We start from the raw sequence: 21,564 nt of genomic DNA on the forward strand, positions 1-21,564 counted from the left end.
TACCAGAAAGTCACTTGTCTTTTTTTTTTAAAATGGAGCAGTGTATTTTTTACAGACATTTATTATCCAGTGAAGATAAGTAAATAAAATTTAAAAGATATTTAGATGTATGAAAATACTTTATACTATCCAGATTTGAATATTACTGCAACTTGTGGGGGGATTTCAAACATGCAGCAGACATAAGGAGTCCTAAGCTTTCTGAACTAGAAGAATTTCTTGGTTCTTAAGGAAGAATAGTAAAAAAACAAACCAAATGAAGATAAACATAAACGTTTCAAAGGAAGATGTCAGCCCTCGGGCTGCCATTCAAGGGGGAACCCATCCATCGCCATGCCCACTTGGCCATGCTTACACACCAGCAATGCTGCCACGTTGATGGTGACTCTCTTGATGTTGGCGGAGCCTGTAGCTGCATGTGGCTCTGCAAGGCTCTCCTCACTACTCTGCAGAGTAACTCTTCTATTTGGGTGCAACTGCCTCCTCAGAAGTAACTCTTCTACTCGGGTGCAACTGCCTACTCTGACATAACTCTTCTACTCAGGTGCAACTGCCTACTCTGACGTAACTCTTCTGCTCGGATGCAGCTAACCAGGAAGGAGGCTGTGATGACACTGAGTGGGGGTGTGGCTGAGGGTCATGGTGATTGGTGATGGTGGTTGGGTGTCATCTGGGTGGAGTTGTGGGTGGAGCTGGGTGGGGTAACGGTATATATATGAGTGATGGTGTTAACTTGGTTAGAACTGACTTGGATTTACTTACCTTTGCACCATTGTCATTTAATGCTGATTATCATGTAATATTAGATAGAGATAAAAATTTTCACCAAACAAACTGATTCTCTGTTTGCATTCAACGTGAACGCCGGAACGTGACAGAAAGTCAGTTCTCTACCATCAATACTTCACTTCACATAGTTCCTGTTTGGTCTGAATGATGTCTGAAGGAGCCGAGGCAGCAGCAGTGGTCCTACCCAAGGCCACTGTTTTGGTTGTTACAACACAGGAGGAGGAAACAGAGGTAGCTGTAAGATGTAAGGAGAGGCCCGTGGTAAACCAGGCCTCTGCCACTGGGGCTATTCCTACATCTCAACCGGTGGTGCCAGTGAATGAGTGGTGGAAGCATACGGGGTTAACAACCAGCTCAGAACTACATGTGCCTTCACCCCAGGGGGATCACCTCACTCAGTAGAAAGGAAGGTGACTGAAGATGAAGAGGGGGATTGGAGCTACTCCACTGACTTGGGTAGCCAGATGATGGATTGTCTGAGGGAGTGGTTTGGGGAGGCCAGCTTCCGTGACAGCGGTTCTTGTTATCAAGAGAACAGAGGGGATGGCCGGTCAAGTAGCAAGAATACATCATGGCCCCATTCCCAGCCTATCCCTCACTTCCATCTAGCCATCCAGTCACGGTAGAACTAAAGCTGCCTCCCTGGTTGGGGAAAACCCACCCAGTGTTTCACAGCAGTTTACTCAAACTGGTGACCACCACTGGGCTACGTAATCTTCCAACACCACCGTCTCCAGTGCAGGTGAACGCCATTATGAAATCGAACAGATAATAGATTCCCGTTGTCGTCATGGTACTTTACAGTATTTAGCAGTTTGGAAGGGATACACAGAAGAATAAAAAGACACTTAACTGCTGATAAGAAATGTTTAGAATGTAATACTTCTCCCCAAAAAGATGTTATAAAGGTGTTCAGATTTTTGCACCTACATGTTCTCTTTTCTAAACAACTGCACATAAATTGCAAGTTTGCCTGTAGATTAGCAGGAAAATATGATGTTAACTATGTATCATATGGAAATTAAGTCAGCATATGTTCACCTACAGATTTACTGAAACGACCAATTTAACCTAATTATTTTCATACAAGTGTAAGGAATATGTGAAGAAAGACGGACTATATACACTTTGGGGTCATGTAATTGTCTTAATATGTGAGTGAAGAATGAATAGACATTTGTAGCAAGTGGTTGAAAGGAACCAATTGCCACCGGCAGATTAAACAGCACTTATACAGTACAGATACTGTACAAATCCTACAGCTGCACAGCAGGATCATTCTGCCCTGTTTGTTAACCAAACAAACTATAGTTGCAACAATGCAGTCTAAAGACTTCTGGGACACAGGTGATTCCACTGGGAGATATGTTTAGTTAATAACAGCAAACTATAACAATACTAAGCCTAATGTTTATACTAATTATCCAGTACATAATGGATAATTAAATATTCAGTTTCCCAGAATGATTTTTTATGGTGAGATAATTTCCTGGAAGGGTAAATGAATAACAATTTACAAACATAAGGAATGAATGTAGGAAAAAAATATATGCATACTTCATATTAAATGTATTACTAATCATACAGCAGACACATGAAAATTGGTAACAGAACTCAAATGTCAACAGACAAATCAAAATATAAACAATGTGATTGTTATCAAATACATTTCCAGGAGATTCATGAATATAGACTCTTTGATAGATAGTGAAATATTAATTGCAGCCTAGTAGCTTTCTCCTACACCAGAGTCTCCTACCAACTTTGCCTCTTGCAAGAGAGAAGAAAATGAGAAAAACTGGGCTGGATACCCAAAAATTAATATAATCTCTATATGAATTCCTAAAGAAGACAGACTAAATTTCAATTTATCGTAACGGAAGAAATGGGAATACACTTTCATCTTTGCATCATCTCTTCTGGTATGATATAATTTACAAGTTTCTCCTCACCCTCATCTAGCATGGTCAGCAGAATAAAACCATATTCTCTTACCACAATAGACCTCTTGGGAGAAAGGTGGTATGGCATGCCATAGACATTTCTTATTTCTGTGAAATAAAAACAAAATCAGAAACAGATTATTATTTTCTTCATACAGATGCTTGGTTTTCTATTCCAAGACTGAAACAATACAAATGCAAACAATGAAGGAGAAAATATCAGGGTGATATAAAATAAAAAATAAAATAAAATACTGGTATAGAACCAGGTTGGTCTAGTGGTTAAGGCACGGGGCTAGAAAACAAGGAGACCATGAATTCAAATCCCACTTTAGCCATGAAAGTCAGCTAGGTGACTTTGGGTCAATCAAGCTCTCTCAGCCCAATCCAAATCACAGGGTTGTTATTGTGAGGAAAATAGGAGGAGGAAGGTGTGAAATATTTGAAAAAAATATAAAGGCACACTATAAATTAAATTAAATTGAAGTCATATACTTCCATATAATTTCCAAAAAGATATTCAACAGCAACCAACCATTAGCTTTGTTCTTAATTTACAAAGTTATTTTCCAAAATATAATCATATTCTCATGGAAGGAAGCATTTCTTCATAAAAAAATTTCAGCCAATCTATTTAATTCATTACAAGATGTAGTTTATTCCTGCCAACATTGAAAGGCACTTCAATAAACTCATGGCACATGCCTTTCAATTTGCTTGATAATTATTGGGCTTCCCATAGGCATCTCATTGGCCACTTCTTTTAATTTAATACTAAGCTCCACCTTGGTTTTCCTTTTGGAGATCACATTATCAAGAAAAAAGCAATTATAACCTCTGGTTGAAGTTTAGAGAAAAAGGTAACCCACAATAATTTGTTAAGTAACTATCCTAAAGGTACTAAAACTCAGTCCCTTGAAGGAAAACAGAATAGGTCACATTCTGAGCTATTTCTGACATAAAATCCTCAGGAAAAGCAAACCTTTGGAAACATTGAGGTGTTCTATTTTACAAGTTAAGTAAGAAGGAGAGCAACATCTGTGACACAAACTCTCTTGGGATGGACTGCAGCTCTGTTGATAGTGGTAATAGCAATGGCAGCAACAACTTCTTCTCAACTTTTTCTCTTTCCACCTGAAGCGGGAGAAAAGGACTCACTTGAGCGGCAGAAACCTTCTGCCTCAATTCAGCCTCAGGAATCCGACTCAACTAATATATCACATTTAAAACTCAACGTACTGATTAAAAATGTAAGATTAAGTCTTACTCTCACAAACTAAAAACATATATGTTTACTGGTTAAAGACATATGCCACCTGAATGAAGTACTTATGGCTCAATGGGGAGGACAAAATGCAGTGAATATGCAGCAATGAAGTAAAAAAAAAAGATAGAAAGTCTGAGAGAAAAGCTGGTGCTTATCTAGAAATGTCTGTACCTCAGACTGATACCCACTAGAACATTCTTTAAGAGCTAAATATATCCACCTATTATTTCTCTTTTCTTATGAGAATTCCTGTTTTTTCAAGGTCCTTTTCTTAATTTGTCCTATCTATGTGGCCCTACTTCTTTTTACTTGCCCAATTCCTTAAAAAAATACACACAATTAGTTATCCAAAGTACCTATCCAGCTTCTGAGATTTTGACTTTTGTTTCTTTTTTGGAGGAGAATTTGAACTATGCTTTCGCTTGCGTACTGACTTCACACCATGTTCTTGCACGAGAGAGGTTTTTGGGCTACATCCCCGTTTCTGAGAAGACTGTTCTTGTCTGTAAGGAGATTTTGATCTATGCTTATCTCTTTGAGGAGAGTCTTCTTGTTTGTGGGACGATCCTGAACTATGTTCTCGCCTATAGGATAATTTTGAACTTCTATCCTGTCTTTCTGTTGACGGGTCTCGCTTGCCAGAAGATCTTGAGCTACGCTCTTGCCTGGCACAGGATCTTGGACTTTGGCAACGTAAGTCTCTTGAGGTCTTATTTGTACTGGAATGCTTGGAATTGATGCTGTGATGAATCTTTGGAGAACTAGACTTGGATTTTGCCAGGCTTTCAATATTATGTTTTTCATTAGAAGAAATAGAAGTAGAGACCTGAAAAGAGAATGAAACCATCCAATAAAGAATCAAGAGAAATCCATCTTTTTCAATTTCAAACTCAGAACCACTCATAAAAATTCAAAATGTCATTAATACTAAACTCTAGGCTAAAATGTTAATCTCTTAGTTTCCTGACCTATGAATGCTATCTAGTTCCACTATATAATTGTGACATGTTACGTTGCCCCCAATATCTCAAGTTTAACTTTATCCACAGAGCACAACAATTTTCACTTTTTCTATTCTGAAACATACTGAGATCATCCTCTAATTTTTCCAAATATGTGAACTATAGGACTTGTGTGTGTGTGTGTGTGTGTGTGTGTGTGTGTGTGTGTATGTATGTATGTATGTATGTGTGTGTGTGTGTGTGTGTGTGTGTGTGTGTGTGTCTATATATATATATATATATATATATATATATATATATATATATATATATATATATATATATATATATAGGGGACCAAGTTAGAGATACTTTAAAGTGTCACTGTAGGTCTTTGTTTTTCTTGGAAGCAACTTTTTCTCCTCTCTATAACCCTCATTCACTCTTCACTCATGTCCCACATCTAGTCTCCATCTCCCCCTTACTAACAATTATTTTCATTATGACCAGAATCAACTTACCGAGTCTTTGTAACGTTCAGACACTTTGAGATACTGGTCAGTTTGGTTCATATTCCAGGGTGGCTCCTGATAATCTTCAGGCGCCCATGCTCTATGGTTTTCAGCCTGTTGTTGTGGGGAAAATAGGAAGAATTGGGTTGGGTATGTTCACTGCCTTGAGTTATTTGTATTTCGCGGGGAATAAATGAATGATTGAACGAATGAATGAATGAAAGGGAGTAGCTTTCAAAGTGTAAGACTAGAGATAAATGAAATAAAACACATGGATTAAAACAACAAAAGGAAGTGGAGGACACACAGAATTGTGTGATTATAGCTTGCTGCCTTCCATATATAGTTAAACTTCAACTAATTCCCAAGGAATTAGCTTTCCTGAAGACTTTCTGACATAAAAGTAACTGAACAACTAACATTTGTATAGTCACACATAAATTCAAAATTGGACCTACCTATATTTTCAAAGAAAAAAAATATGCAAATGTTCCCATTCTTACCAATCCAATAACTTTTCTTCTCATTAGCACAGGTACAGAGCGAATATCCTTGAGGGTACTTGGAAGGCTGGAAGAATCAAGAGCTGGGGTAACAACATTAGCTTGAGAGTCATCTGTATCATTCTCCTTGGTTGAAGTTTCAGTCTACGACAGTTTAAAACAAAATCAAGATTAGAATATTTTGGGAAACAGATTTTTAGACATAACAGGAATTGAACAACCAAAATGCCTGTAATCACAAGTAATTTCCAGATTCCAAATTGAACATACTTATATTTCCAAGGAATAGAATTCTTTATTGGCCAAGTGTGATTGGACACACAAAGAATTTGTCTTTGGTGCATATGAAAATATATGCAGAGTGCTTTCCCATTCTTACCAGTTTAGATGTCAGCGTTCCAAATATCATGCAGAATTAAATCAGAGTCAAAGGCAAATCTATGCATAAAGTTCCAATTTGGAGATACGATATACCCCAGATAATCTAGCGAGGTCTTGTGGAACTCACACTTTGACAATTTGGCGTACAGCTTGACAGCTAGAAGTTGTTTCAGAACTTGACGCACCAGTTTTACATGTTCTTCTAGGGTCTCAGAGAAAATCAAGATGTCATCCAAATAAATGAGTACTCCGCGGTACAGGTGGTCATGTAACACCTCATTTATGTACTGCATGAAGACTGCGGGTGCTCCTTGTAGTCCAAAAGGCATGACTTTGTACTAGAAGCTTCCCAGGGGAGTGTTAAATGCAGTTTTCCACTCATCCCCTTTTCGGATTTGTATGCGGTAATATGCCTCTCTCAAGTCCAGCTTAGTGAAGATTTTGCCTTTAGCCAAGTGGTTCAACATATCCTTCATGAGGGGGAGGAGATAGGTGTTCTTTTCGCATACTGCATTCAAAGCTCGCAGATCTGCACAGAGGTGAACTCCGCCATCTTTCTTTTCTCTGAAGAGCACTGGGGCCGCTACTTTCAACTTTGCTGGTTCAATAAAACCCCTTTTTAAATTGGTGTCGATGTACTTCCTCAATTCAGTCATCTCTTTGGGAGTCATAGAGTACATTTTTGGTTTTGGTAAGGCTACCCCTGGTTTGCAGTCTATCGCACAGTCTGTGGAGCGAGGAGGTGGAAGGTAGTCTCCATCTTCCTCACTGAACACCCCCGCCAAGTCCCAGTAGACCTTTGCCACTCGTTGGATCCCCAGAGGTTTGGTGTATGCTGCGGGGGCTGCAGGTTTTGGATGGTTTGGGCTGTTGGTTCTAATTGTTCCTGGGTGGCCTTTAGGCTCCACGGTTGGTAACAGCCCAAAATCAATGATCAATTTTCTAACACCGTCCTCCCACTTGATAGTAGGTGGAGTTGTTGTCCAACCATGGAAGTCCCAAGATAATTGACTTCTGCATTTTGGGGGCTACAATGAATCTGATGAACTCATAGTGGCGGCCTATCTTCAACTTTACTAATTCAGTGATCTTTGTGGCCAGGGCGCTCCCAATTAGGGTTCCACCTACTTGCTTGAACCGAATAGGGTGGTTTAGGGGTTTGGGCGTATATTTAGCTGCTCCACTATTGACAAGCTGATTAAACATCTGGTGCAGCCGGTGTCTATGATCGCCCCAACTTCCCCTTCTACCCCGTTCTGGGCACTTGGAGTTGGGATTTTATGGTAAAGGAGGGAATAGGTGCACTCACCATTGGGTTGTCTTCGGCATTTTCATCCTCCTCCTCCGAGGCCCCAGTGGCTTCTTCAATAGCAGGGTTCTCTACCTCCTTGGCTGCTGTAGTAAACGGCTCTTTTCGGGTGGCTTTTTGGTTTTTTTCTTCATTGCACTGGCAGGTGGTTGGCGCTGTTGTGGAACAGGAGCTGGAGGCAGGCATTCTGTTGCTCTTTGCCCCATCTGACCGCATCGGTAGCACTTTATAAAAGCCCCACGAGGGGTTGGTAGAGGCCTCTCAGCTCGCTGCCTCTGCGTACGTTGGCCCAAAGGCTTTTTGGCAGGGGTTCCGGTACCAGGCTTTTGATAAGTGTTAATCTCCTGGTCTAGTATGATTACAGTGGTATACCAATCTTGGAGATGTTCCGGGATCCCCTTTACGGCACAAGCTTCTTTCAATTTGGGATCTAAGGCTTTTTTGAATGTGTACACCAAGAGTCTTTCTGGCCAATAGCGTAGTCTCCCAGCTATTCTCCGGAACTCCCAAACTAATTCCTTCACGGGACGACCAGCCTGTCGCAATTTGTGGATCTGGTCTTCCGCATCCACATTTTGGGCCACATCGCTAAACCTGGCACGCATCAGTTGGATGAACCCATTTATATCATTTAGCTCAGGAGCCGCTTCCTCGTGGAGCTCTGCTATCCACTGCGCAGCCTCCTTTTTATTCATCCCCTCTGCTATTTCTTGGATCAACTTTCGATCGGATAGGTATTGTGGCCCCACTTGATCAACATACACCCATACTCGATTCAGGAAATAAGCCAGCTTATCTGGGGACCCATCGAATGTTGCACGGAACCATGGGGGTGTGGGAGGAGGGGGAGCTGTTGGTTCAGCAGGGGTAGCTTGTTGGTCTGCTGCTGGGGGTGGTAAGCCCCTCTGCTGACCCACACCCATTGGTTGGGCAAAAGCCTGTGGAGGCATTGCTGGGGGGGCTGGACCTGGTGGTAGTCCCTTTTTCTGGGTTTGTCCAGGAGCAGTTATCTGGGAAGGCGCCATCTGTTGGAAGAGGGCAGGCATCCATTGACATTGAGCCCATCCATGATCCGGGATAAATGCCCACCCTTGGTTTGCTTGATTCATGGGTTCGGAATCACCCCTTTGCAGGTGAGGGAAGGTGCATGTGTTCTAGGCCTCTTCCTGCCGGCTGGATTGACCTCTGCTATTTGGAGTGGGATCTGGTCCAGTAGGAGGGAGGGGTGCTGATGTGATTGCTCTAGGCATTAATCCAGCAGCAAGGGTGTGGGTTGATTCATTAGCTACTGTATGGAAGGAGCCCACATCTCTGCTCAACTTGGAGAATGTGGGGGGTGCCAGGTTCCACTGAGGGGTCTCTGAAGAGGGGAGGGTTTTTATTTCACTCATGTTTAGCCGTAGGAAATGGTCTGGAAGGCCCATTAGAGAAGGGCTGCGGGAGGGTGGCTGAGTTCTCCATTCATCAGATCTTCTGGTAATCATCCAGTTGTCTGTCGAAGTTTCCCTGGCAATCCCCTCTTCTTCTAGCAGGCATTCCTTAGAATCTTGAGGCCTCCTTTCGCCGGGTCCCCAATTCCCTAATCTCTGCAACTTCTATTAATTCCTTAAGAAGCACATCTTGAGCCTCGGCCAAATTAATTGAGCCATTAATTTTAGCTTTCTCAGCAGCATGTTTTTCTTCCTCCATCTTCACTGAATTTTCGTACTGCCCAGGGTTGGGTCAGAACTGGGATTCAGTACCCCCTGACAGCTTCCCATCTTGGGATGCTGATAACCTATCTTAGTGGAGAGTTGGAATAATGTCAGCGTTCCAAATATCATGCAAATCAGAGTTAAAGGCAAATCTATGCTTAAAGTTCCAATTTAATAAGCCAGGCATGTTGGCATCGTGCTGTGGAATTCCAACTCTGAAAGTTACATCACAATCCCACCCAGTTAAAAGTTCATGATCTTGTCCCCACATCCACAGTCCATCACATGGTCCAATCTTCTTCTTCCACGCTAGCACCTACGCCCAACTGCTTCCAATCAGGTGCAAAGGTTTGGGAGACAAAAGATGACCTTGAGCTTCTAGGAAGGAACTTTTTATTTTGAAAGCAACACATTCTACCCCTTGCTAACCTCCCCCCGCCCCCTTAATAAGAGTGTGGCAGGCCAAAGATTCTTAAAGGAACAGCTGCAGGCCTGACACTAGTATCTTTTCCTCTCACTAGCACAAGTACACAGCAAATATCATTGAGGGTACGTGGAAGGCTGGAAGAATCAAGAGCTGGAGTAACAAAGTAAGCTTGAGAGTCATCTGTATCATTTTGTGTGGTTAAAGTTTCAGTCTACATCAATTTTAAACAAAATGTAGATTAAAACATTTTGGAAAGCAGATTTTCAGACCTAAGAGGAATTGAACAACCAAAATTCCTCTAGTCACAAATAAATTCAAGATTCAAAATTGGACCTGCCTATATTTTCAAGAAAATATATACAAAGATTTTCCCCATTCTTACCAATTCATTATCTTTTTCTATGACTAGCACAAGCCCACAGTGAACATCAATGGGGGTACTTGGAAGGCTGGAAGAATCAAGAGCTGGAGCAACAGCATAAGCTTGAGAGTCACCTGTATCAGTCTGCTTGGCTGAAGTTTCAGTCTACGTCAATTTAAAACAGAAGTAGAATTAGAATATTTTGGGAAACAGATTTTCAGACATAACAGGAAATGAACAACCTAAATTCCTGTAGTCACAAATAACTTCCAGATTCCAAATTGAACATACTTATATTTCCAAGGAAAATATATATAGAGGGCTTTCCAGTCCTTACCAGTTCATTATCTTTTTCTGTGACTACCACAGGCTCACAGTGAACATCAATGGGAGTACTTGGAAGGTTGAAAGATTCAAGAGCTGGAGCAACAGCGTAAGTTTGCGAGTCACCTGTATCATTCTGCTTTGTTGCGGTTTCAGTCTACATCAATTTAAAACAAAATGGAGATTAGAACATTTTGGGAAGGAGATTTTCAGACATAAGAGGAATTAAACAACCTAAATTCCTGTATAGTCACAATAATTTCCAGATTCCAAATCGAACATACTTATATTTTCAAGGAAAATATATGCAGAGGGCTTTCACATTCTTACCAATCCATTATCTTTTTCTCGCACTAGCACAGGTTCACAGTGAGTATCATTGTGGGTACTTGGAAGGCTGAAAGATTCAAGAACTGGAGCAACAACATAAGCTAGAGAGACATCTGTATCAGTCTGCTTGGCTGAAGTTTCAATCTACGACAATTTAAAACAAAATCAAGATTAGAATATTTTGGGAAGCAGATTTTTAGACATAAGTAGAATTGAACAACCAACATTCCCATAGTCACAAATAAATTCTGGATTCCAAATTGAATGGACTTATATTTCCAAGGAAAATATATGCACAGGGCTTTCCCATTCTTACCAGTCCAATATCATTTCCTCTCACTAGCACAGGCTCACAGTGAACATCAATGGGGGTACTTGGAAGGCTGGAAGAATCAAGAGCTGGAGCAACAGCATAAGCTTGAGAGTCATCTATATCAGTCTGCTTGGCTGAAGTTTCAATCTACATCAATTTAAAACAAAATCAAACATTTTGGGAAGCAGATTTTTAGTCTTAAGTGGAAGTGACAACCAAAATTCCCATAGTCACAAATAAATTCAAGATTCCAAATTGAATGGACTTATATTTCCAAGGAAAATATATAGAAAGAGTTTCCCCATTCTTACCAATTCATTATCTTTTTCTGTGACTAGCACAGGCTTACAGTGAACATCAATGGGGCTACTTGGAAGGCTGGAAGAATCAAGAGCTGGAGCAACACAAGCTTGACAGTGGTCTGTATCATTCTGCTTGGCTGAAGTTTCAGTCTGCATCAATTTAAAACAGAAGCGGAATTAAAATATTTTGCGAAGCAAAATCAATGGATCTGTTACTACACACACCTGGATCATCAGTTTGTTCATTTTGAGGATCATTGTTCATCCCCTTTAAGAATTTGCTTCTTTGTATGTCCTTTCAATTCCTGAATACTTTCAATCTCAACTACATATATTTCTTCTCTAGAGTGAAGGAACTGGTTCAGGTGCATTCTGCAGAGGCCAACTGAAATGCAAAGCTGTGTTACAGGTATGACTTTCATAATAAAATAATCAGCTGGTCCACAAACTAACTGTTTGAGTCTCCTCTGATCAAATAACTTCTGTGTTTGTCAAAACAGTATGCTGCTTTCATGATAAAAAATATGGATCAGGCAGGAAGGGGCAACAGGCTTAAATAGTAGAAATACCACTTAATTTAGTGGTATATTAATAAATCGGTTATACACACCATCTAATAAATAATTTTTCTACATTAGTTTTACAAGATACATCATAACCCTCTTGTCTAAGGAAGACGTGGATGACTTACTCCAATCAGAGACATACTTTTCAATAAAACAGACTCCAGGATGCAATTTCCATCAATCTTTTGAGAAGCAGTGAGGATATATGTTAAAACAGAGTTTCTCAACCTTGGCAAGTTGAAGATAGATGCGACTTCAACTCCTAGAATTCCCCTGCCAGCAAAGTAAGGGAATTGAAGTCCACCCATTTTCAACTGGTCAAGGTTGAGAAACACTGCTTTAAAATACAAAATATTTTACTGGATTTTAACTAGTATACTTCACAAATTAAAATATATTTTATAACTGGCAAGATAACAACTTAATAATAAGCCAAAGGTGACCTTCTGGATGTTGTCTAACCCGTATAAATTTAGATTTTAGATTTAGATTTAATTAGTATTTATAGGCTGCCCTTTTCCCTGAGGGGACTCAGGGCGGCTTACATAAAATAAGGGAGGGTACAGACAATAGACACAAACAATACATAGAAGTAAAATAGTAAGCAACATTCATTCATCATTCGGGTGGGGACAAATTAGCTTTATCCCCGGCCTGACGGGCTAGCCAGATCTTAAGGGCTGTGCGGAAGGTCTGGACGGTGGTGAGGGTACGAATCTCCACGGGGAGATCGTTCCAAAGGGTCGGAGCTACTACTGAAAAGGCTCTCCTCCGTGTAGTTGCCAGTCGGCACTGACTGGCAGATGGAACTCGGAGGAGGCCTACTCTATGCGATCTAATTGGTCGCAGGGAGGTAATTGGCAGGAGGCGGTCTCTCAAGTACGCAGATCCACTACCATGGAGGGCTTTATGAGTGACAAGTAGCACCTTGAAGCGCACCCGGAGATCAACAGGTAGCCAGCGCAGCTCGCGGAGGATAGGTGTTATGTGGGCGAACCGAGTTGCACCCACAATCACTCGCGCGGCCGCGTTCTGGACTAGCTGAAGTCGCCGGATGCTCTTCAAGGGCAGCCCCATGTAGAGCACATTGCAGTATTCCAGCCTAGAGGTCACAAGGGCCCGAGTGACTGTTGTGAGGGCCTCCCGGTTCAGGTAGGGTCGCAACTGGCGCACCAGGCGAACCTGGGCAAATGCCTCCCTGGTCACAGCCGTCAAATGGTGGTCGAAAGTCAGCTGTGGATCCAGGAGGACTCCCAAGTTGCGAACCCTCTCTGAGTGGTATAAAATTTGACCCCCCAGCCTGAGCGATGGGACACTGATCGAATTATTGGGAGGAAAACACAACAGCCACTCGGTCTTCTCCGGGTTGAGTACAAGCTTGTTAGCCCTCATCCAGTCCCTAACGGCTTCAAGACCCCGGCTCACCACGTCCACCGCTTCATTGAGTTGGCACGGGGCGGACAGATACAACTGAGTATCGTCCGCGTATTGATGGTATCTTATCCCGTGCCTCCGAATGATCTCACCCAGCGGTTTCATGTAGATGTTAAATAGTAGGGGGGGATAAGACCGAACCCTGCGGCACCCCATATTCAATGTAACCAAAGACAAGGAAATATCTACATTAAAGATTATGAGTACAATTGAGATAAGAGTAACGCAAGAGCTTTAATATTTTAAGGGAATCTTAATTTTCTGTCTCCAAGTTGGAAGGCATGAAGATAAAATTTCAACAACTTGAGTGCAGAATGAATGCTGTTCTTGCTGGGTTGTCTTCATCAGTCTGAAAGCTTCTATTTATGTTGCACTTTACCTGCGGTAATTCCCTAAACTCTTTAATCAAGCACATCTGGACAGCGCAGGGTTGTAGAAGAGCTAGAGGTAGTCCTCAACTTACAACCATTTGTTTAGTGACCATATGAATTTACAGCAGCACTGAAAAAAGTGACTTAGGACTGCTTTTCACACTTATGATTGTTGCAGCAACCCTATAGCTATGTGGTCAAATTTAAACACTTTGCAACTGGCATGTATTTTTGACAGTTGCACCATCCTGTGTCAGGTGATCACAGTTTGTGACCTTCCCACTGGCTTTAAAACAAGCAAAGTTAATGGAGTAAGCCAGACCTGCTTAACAACTGGAGCGATTCATTTAACAATGGTGGCAAAAAGATCGTGAAATGGGGCACAACTCACTTAATGAATGTCTTGCTTAGCAATGAAAATATTGGGTTCAATTGTAGTTGTAGTCTCAAAACAAAGATATTTGACATAATGTTTAATTTGCCAATTACACAGATATTGAAAGATGGATGAGAAGTCAAGCATGTTTTATATCAACTCTTGTCCAAATCTGTGCAAAAGGTTATTCTCTGAGTTTGAAAACCTAAACTGGCTCAAAACAGTAACTGCGAGAGGGACCTTGGAGTTTTAGTGGATGATCACTTAAACATGAGCCAGTAGTGTGCAGCAGCAGCCAAAAAAGCTAATGCAGTCCTTGGATGTCTAAACAGAGCATATACTCAAAATCATGTGAAGTATTAGTGCCACTTTATAAAGTCTTGGTAAGACCACATCTGGAATACTGCATCCAGTTTTGGTCACCACATTACAAAAAAGATATTGAGAACTTTGGAAACAGTGTGAAGAAGAGCAACTAAGATGATTAAAGACCTGGAGGCTAAAACATATGACAAACGGTTGAAGGATTTGGGTTTTGCTAGTCTAGAAAAAGGAAGGTCGAGCGGGGAATATGATAGCAGTATTCCAGTATTTGAGAGGCTGCCACAAAGAAAAGAGGGTCAATTTATTTTCCAAAGCACCAGAGGGCAGGACAAGAAACTAATCAAGGAAAGAAGTAACCTGGAATTGAGAAGAAACTTCCTAACAATGGGACAATTAGCCAATGGAACAGCTTGTCTTCAGACCTTGTGGGTGCTTCATCATTGGAGGTTTTTAAGACGAGACTGGACACTCACTTGTCTGAAATGGTATAGGGTTTCCTGTTTGGGCAGGGGGTTGGACTAGAAACCTCCAAGGTTGCTTCCAGCTCTATTCTGATTCAACAAATACAGTATTCATTGGTATAGTTCAAGGGGGAGATATCACTTAGAAATCTAGGTACAAGTGATGCAGAAACACAACAGCAGCAGAATGTAATTTCTTATTCATGATTAAAATTAATATTTATGCAGCAAGAATAAAACAATAATTTAATGCCAGCTCGTCTTTGCTTCTCTCAGACTGATGGTCATTAGCATTCTCTGACAGGAATGGTATTTCTACAGCTGGGGGTGAAAAAACATGGCTGGAATCTTGTGCAGACTGACTGGCTTGCTGCTGCAGGGAAAAGAAAGATTGAAGTTTGAGAATTGGGAAGAATCAGGTATTGACCAAAGAGAAAACAAGGGACAATCCCTCAATGACACATGCAACAACAAAAAAAATTTTTTTTTGTAAATAATGTATTTTCCACTATTCCTCAATATCAATTATAAAAAAGATAGAAAAATATTTTTAATCATTTAAATAATTGATTCATTAATAAATGCAAATAATAGATATTTACTACTACACATATTAAAAATTAGCTCAAATATCCACAGAAACCTCACAAAGCTTCAACCGATTTTGCTTTAAAATGGATCTGGCAAATGTGTTTTTCAATATGCCCAGAGCAATTTGTTGTTTAAACTCATCCAGCAAAGTTAGCTGTTCATTAGAAATCTGAATTAAGACTGCCCACCCATGGAGTATTTCTAATCATGGCAACATGTACTCTTACAGGGGAACAGACAAAATAACCAGCCTCACAAACACAGACCAATGAAAAACAAAAAGTGCAAACTTATGGAAGTAGTCCTAGATTTTTTGGCAAATACCGTATTTTTCGGAGTATAAGATGCACCAGAGTATAAGACACATCAAGGTTTTGAAGAGGCATTTTTTTAAAAAAAGTAAATAGGTAGATAGAGGGATAGAGAGAGAGAAAGAGAGAGAAATACAGTAGGTAGGTAGGGAGAGAGAGTAGTTAGGTAGGTAGGTAAAGGGAGGGGGGGAGAGAGAGAGAGACAGAAACAGAGACAGAGAGACAGAGAGAAATACAGTAGGTAGGGAAAGAGAGAGTGTATGTGTAGGTAGGTAGGTAGAGGGATAGAGAGAGAAAGAAATAGAAAGAGATAGAGAGAGAGAGAGAAATACAGTAGATAGGTAGGGAGAGAGAAAGAGTAGGTAGGTAGGTAGAGGTTTCCAGCTGTATTTAACTATGTGCTGGAGAAGGAAATTGCTGACAATCTGCAGCAACTAAGACTTTCTTTCTGCTGGCACAGCACTTGATCAATGTAATTCTTATCAATCAGTTAAAAAGCTTTCCAAAAGAAAAAAAAGTTTTGCACTCTGCAAACCTCCTAAAAACGGCCAGTTTTTCACGAAAATGGGCCCTTTTTTTAAAAAAAAGACATGAATAGCGGGGGGGGGGCTTGCAGAGTGCTCGGGGGGGGGGCAAAAAAGAGCAAAAAAACACCCCATTTTTCGCAAAAACAGGTCCGTTTTTTGTCAAACAAATTGCATGCATAGCCTTATGGAGGTTTATAGAGTGCCGCAAAAAACAGGCCCATTTTTTGCTCATTTCTGCCCTCCCCAGCCCACAGGAGCTCTCTGAAAGCCTCCATAAAGGTATGCATGGCCATTTTGGTAAAGGGGGTGGGGCTTCAGGAGGCAAAAAATGCTGTATTCGATGTATAAGATGCACCCAGATTTTCAGCCTTTTTTTTTTTTAGGAAAAAAGGTGCGTCTTATACTCCAAAAAATACGGTAAGTAACTGAATGTAAACATCTTTGACAACAAAGAAAAGTTATGTTACTTATTTAGACTAACATGTTATGAAAAAACAATTCCTTAGCAAAATAAAGGAAGCCTTCATACCAATACAGAATCTTTCTCCTCAATGTTTTGAAGGACGTCTGTATTACAAGATGTTTTATCTTCTGTGGATACTCCAGGAGACAAAATAGAGACGATCTGACTGAGAAGATCTTCAGTGGCGTCACAATCTTTTAGTTTATCCTGAAGTTGTTGTTTTTTTTTTAAAGGAAAAAAAATAAGAACCAGTTTAACCCTTTTTGCCCTTTAATACAGACTCAGAGGCACTCCTGGATGTGGAATTCTTACTTGAACAGTAGCTAGAAGTTGTGGTTAAGGGAACCACAGCTTTAGCTGTTATTCTAATTATGACCCCACTTGGATCAGAATGCTCTACTCTATATGGAGCTAAAGTGTTGGATGTTTCTTTAAAGCCCTAAATGTCACAGAATCAGGATATAATGATTTGTCAGAATACAAGCAGCCTGTTTATTATCCATGATCAGAAGCAAGTGGGCTGAAAGATGTCTCCTTTAATGAGATTCATAGGGCTTGGGTGAGTCAATAGGTCTTCCTTTGTGGCAGTCACCTTGAGGAATACAAGGAGTCACCGATTTATGACCAGTTTTTTAGTGACCATTCAAAGTTATAACACCCCCCTCCCCAGAAGGGACTTACGACCTAGTTTCAGAGTTCTGGTGTCAACTCCTCCTGCAGTCAGACGACCACATTTTGGCACTTGGTTCACATTTATGGACGTATGCTGTGACTCATAGTCATGTGACTACAATTTACAACAGTTTTGCTAAAAACTGGTATGTACTTCTGGTTTCTGGCAAAAAATCAACCCAGAATGAACAATGGGTTCACTAAATGACTGCCACAAAAAAGGTTGTAAAATTGAGTCCGGTCACATGGTGACCTGCTTTACCACCATCGGGACTTACAATCATAATTGCCAAGCTCAATTACATTTGTAACTTGAGGACTACCTGTAATCCTTTCTGCAATCCTGTAAGCAAGTGGGTGAGTGTCTTACATTTATACTACTTATGATTCAGAAATTTATTTATTTATCAGCACAAATACAACATATACATATACATATACATATACATATACATATACATATACATATACATATACATATACATATACATATACATATATATATATATATATATATATATATATATATATATATATATATAATTTAGTTATCAAGATTGTAGGTATGCATTTTACTTTTAAGAGTTTCCTTGGAAATGTTGACTTTCTAGGTTATTTGTAGGATAAGATTGTGGAGGAAAAGAGGGGAGAAGAAACAATTTGTGGAATAGAGATTGGCATGCAAGAACAATTAGCTTCCTCCCTCCTTCCTAGTGTGGGGTACAATATAAGAAGCTGTAATTTTCCATAATATAGATTAGCATATAGCTTATTAAAAACATATTATACAATTTATATAAGGTTTATTCTTTGTTCAAATTACCTAAAGTTAGTATCTTAACATATAGCCTTGCTTCAGCCATGTTTACATTTTCTTACTGATAATTCCCTGCCTGCCTGCCTGCTTCCCCCTCTCTCTCCACCAGAATGGCAGGAGAGTGTTTAATATATTGTAACGTTTTTAGCTGCTCTCAAGTCTCCAAAAACAAAGAGAATAGCCAAGTCTGACCTTGGGAAGGCTAAAAATGCATTTAATCCAAACTTTCTTTCTTTCTCAAATGTTTATTTTACTTGAGTGATGCTCTTTTTTATGGCTATGTTATAATTCTTGTGAAGCAAGGTAACTGATAAGGGAATATCAAAGAAGTAAGAGATGAGAGGGGTGAATGTTTAGCAAAGTTGGGTGACAATAAAAGCTTACCAAACTTTAAACATAACAGATTCTAGGGCAGCAGTCGGAAATAACCAGACTGGGTCTATCAACTTGGCCTGGAAATGAATGATGTGGCATAAGCTGACAAGGGTAGGATGATTATAAAAGTATGCTTTTTCATTACTTGCGTGGGGCCATTTGCCTGTGTATATTAAGGACCACCAGCTTTTGCAAAAGCTTCAATAAAATTCTTTTGTATTCCAACAACTTTGAGTGAATTTTACTCCTCACATTAGGGTTACCATTAGCATTAGAGTAAACACAAATTAGAGGAACCTGTGGAATTCCCATTTGCCAGTATTCACTTACCTCATGATCACTATGTTAGCTTCCCTCCCTCTTAAAGAATTAATGAGACAGAAGTAAGAAAGAAGATAGATCCTCATTAATTAAAAATCATAACTTAATAAAGAATATTTTTCCTGAATGAGATGTTCATAATCTAGAGAATATAATAGCATCTTCCTAATAAATAAAAGAAATATACAACTCAGTTTGATATATTATGCTCTCATAATGTTAGAAAAACAGAGATGAGCTAATTTAACTTTTACTAGGGTTTCCTGATGCTATAATTCCATCACCAGCCATACTGCAGTTTTCCTAATTCTTTAAAACAAATGTCTAAACCCGCAAGGGAAGATACCAAACAAATTTGAATGGGATAAAATGGCAAGTAATCATTCAAGAAATGTTACTGAAAAAATACAATTCAAGCCAGCTATAGCAAAGAGGAGGATACATCATGCCTTACCCAATCAGTATTAAATATGCTGGTAAATGCACCTACTCTCTTTACTTGATAGAATAGGATTGCAAATTCCCATACTGATAGCTGTTAGTATGTGCTTGGAGGTCTCTGAACAGAAACTTATATGTATTATTGAAAGATTTCAGTTCTTCACATTCTCAATCTCTATGGCGTTAAATGGGCATATCCTGTAAGATAAGCTTGTAGAGCTAAGTTTCTATTACAAATATACAACAGAATGGAAAAGCACTTTTATCTCACCATTATCACCACTACTTGCTCACTTCTTTGGCAAATCAAATTAAATTAAAACATATTTGAGTGGAATGTTCATTCTCCAGAAGAATTGGTATGAAGAGAGGAAGAAGGTAGAGCAGGCAACAAAAGCTATTAGAAGAAATTCTGTAGAGATTTTAAGAAGAGATGTCAAAACAAAAACAGAAAAAACAAACTCAAGAATATTGCTTCAGTTATATCTTAAGGAGGAGGTGGAAAAAACTGTTTAATTGGGATGCCTGCGGGCTTTAGAAACAATGTAATAGAAGCATCTGGTGACGGAAGTGTGGTAGTGTCTTAATTTTCAACAGGGGTTGCATAATAGCAGCAGCTTTGTGGGGAGGGAAACACATTGCTTGGAGGATTGAACAGTATGAGCATCCAGGAATAACAGAGGCAAGCTGTGTCTGAGATCTCTGTATGAAATTATGGTTTATTTTGCTTGTCAATTAAGCACATTTGGAGTTTGGTTTCAATGTATTGAAATTGATATTTCAATACATTATTTCTTTGGTTTTGTATTTTAACATTTTATTGTATACTGTCCAAAGTTCCTCTGGGCATTTCAGAAATGCAAAAACCAAAGAAATAATGTATTGAAATTAAAATTTAGAAGGAGGCAAAAGTGATTCAGCACTATTAAAATCAGTTAAATGGCAAAGGAAGGTCTAATTTCATGGCTGCATATTCCTTTGGACTCCTCACATGTTGGAGAGTGGGGGCCTGCTTCACCTCCGGGAAAAGAATATTCCACAGGATGGGGGCAATGGGAGAAGGTCTCTTCCTACACCCTGCCACTCAAGAGTTCTTTAACTAACAGGGTCAGCAACATACTATCCCTGCCTGATCAGGTGGGATAGAAAGATGTAATGGGACCTTTTGCAGGTAGCCTAGCCTTATGCCACGCAGTCACAACTGACACTTTGAATTGGATCCAGAAGCAGACTGGCACCCAATGCAGAGCACAGGTGTTACAATGCCCTTCTTTGGGCTTCTGGTTACTTTTCAGTAGTCATATGTACAGTATGTTATAATAATCCAAACGAGATGACCAAGGCATGAATATCTCCATATCCAAGCATTAGGCATCTATAAATGATACAGGAAAATACTTTTCTCCAAGAAACTAAGACTGTTAAACATAGGAGGAAAGGCACACTACTTTTCTATTAGGAAGTACCTCATTTCCAGGACAGTACCTCCAAAATACTTCAATAAGCAACTCTACTTGTACGCAGCTCTTACGCCTAGACTCCAGTAGTCTATGTACAGGACACTGTACATCCAGCACTGTCTAAACAATGAGAGTTTTTAAATGGCTATGAAAACCAGAGGTTTGCGATGGAACCAAGACTATGAGGACAACAGAAATTGGCAAGTCCAGAACTTGGAGCATTTGGAAATTCATCAGGAGAAGTTTGTGTCTTAGTCACAGTCTATATACTCTATCTCATTATTAAACACAGATAATACAAATGATTCAAAATTAACCAAATATTTATGATTAATTATAGGCAGAATTATACAGCTGTATCAATCAGCATTTACAGGTAGTCCTCAACTTATGATCATAATGGAGCCCAGAATGTCCATCATAAATCATGGTTCTTTCTCTCTCCAAAGCAGCTCCTCTTCCTCTTTTCTTTTTTTCCCTTTTGGTTATTTTATTTATTTATTTGTGAAACTCAGCTTTTTTTTCCTGCTGCCTCGAAGTTTCACTTCCTGTTAGGCTATTTCAATATGAAAAATGTTCACAAAGAGGCTATTGTGCCAAATATAGTGTATTCGGTGCTGGAATAAAAGGCCCTGACTGGAAAATACTAAAGTGTTTA

General features: G+C 39.8%; 1 protein-coding gene across 3 annotated transcripts in view; it reads right to left on the reverse strand.

Annotated features, from left to right (window-relative positions):
• Window positions 1-21,564, reverse strand: part of LOC116509111 — a 44,714-nt gene that overhangs the window by 3,292 nt on the left and 19,858 nt on the right. The window contains exons 8-18 of one of the 3 annotated variants that reach the window (XM_032218082.1): window positions 16,887-17,027; window positions 11,406-11,546; window positions 11,098-11,241; window positions 10,782-10,925; window positions 10,465-10,608; window positions 10,149-10,292; window positions 5,956-6,099; window positions 5,462-5,566; window positions 4,356-4,825; window positions 3,715-3,866; window positions 2,785-2,840 (exon numbers count right to left, since the gene is read on the reverse strand). In XM_032218082.1, the coding sequence (XP_032073973.1) occupies window positions 2,785-2,840; window positions 3,715-3,866; window positions 4,356-4,825; window positions 5,462-5,566; window positions 5,956-6,099; window positions 10,149-10,292; window positions 10,465-10,608; window positions 10,782-10,925; window positions 11,098-11,241; window positions 11,406-11,546; window positions 16,887-17,027 (1,785 nt within the window). Of the gene's footprint in view, window positions 1-680; window positions 2,841-3,714; window positions 3,867-4,355; window positions 4,826-5,461; window positions 5,567-5,955; window positions 6,100-10,148; window positions 10,293-10,464; window positions 10,609-10,781; window positions 10,926-11,097; window positions 11,242-11,405; window positions 11,547-16,886; window positions 17,028-21,564 lie in introns of those variants that run through there. The other 2 variants (XM_032218084.1, XM_032218083.1) reach the window with 2 other exon arrangements.

This window comes from Thamnophis elegans, chromosome 5, assembly GCF_009769535.1.
Source record: "Thamnophis elegans isolate rThaEle1 chromosome 5, rThaEle1.pri, whole genome shotgun sequence".
In the NCBI taxonomy this organism is placed as follows: Eukaryota; Metazoa; Chordata; class Lepidosauria; order Squamata; family Colubridae; genus Thamnophis; species Thamnophis elegans.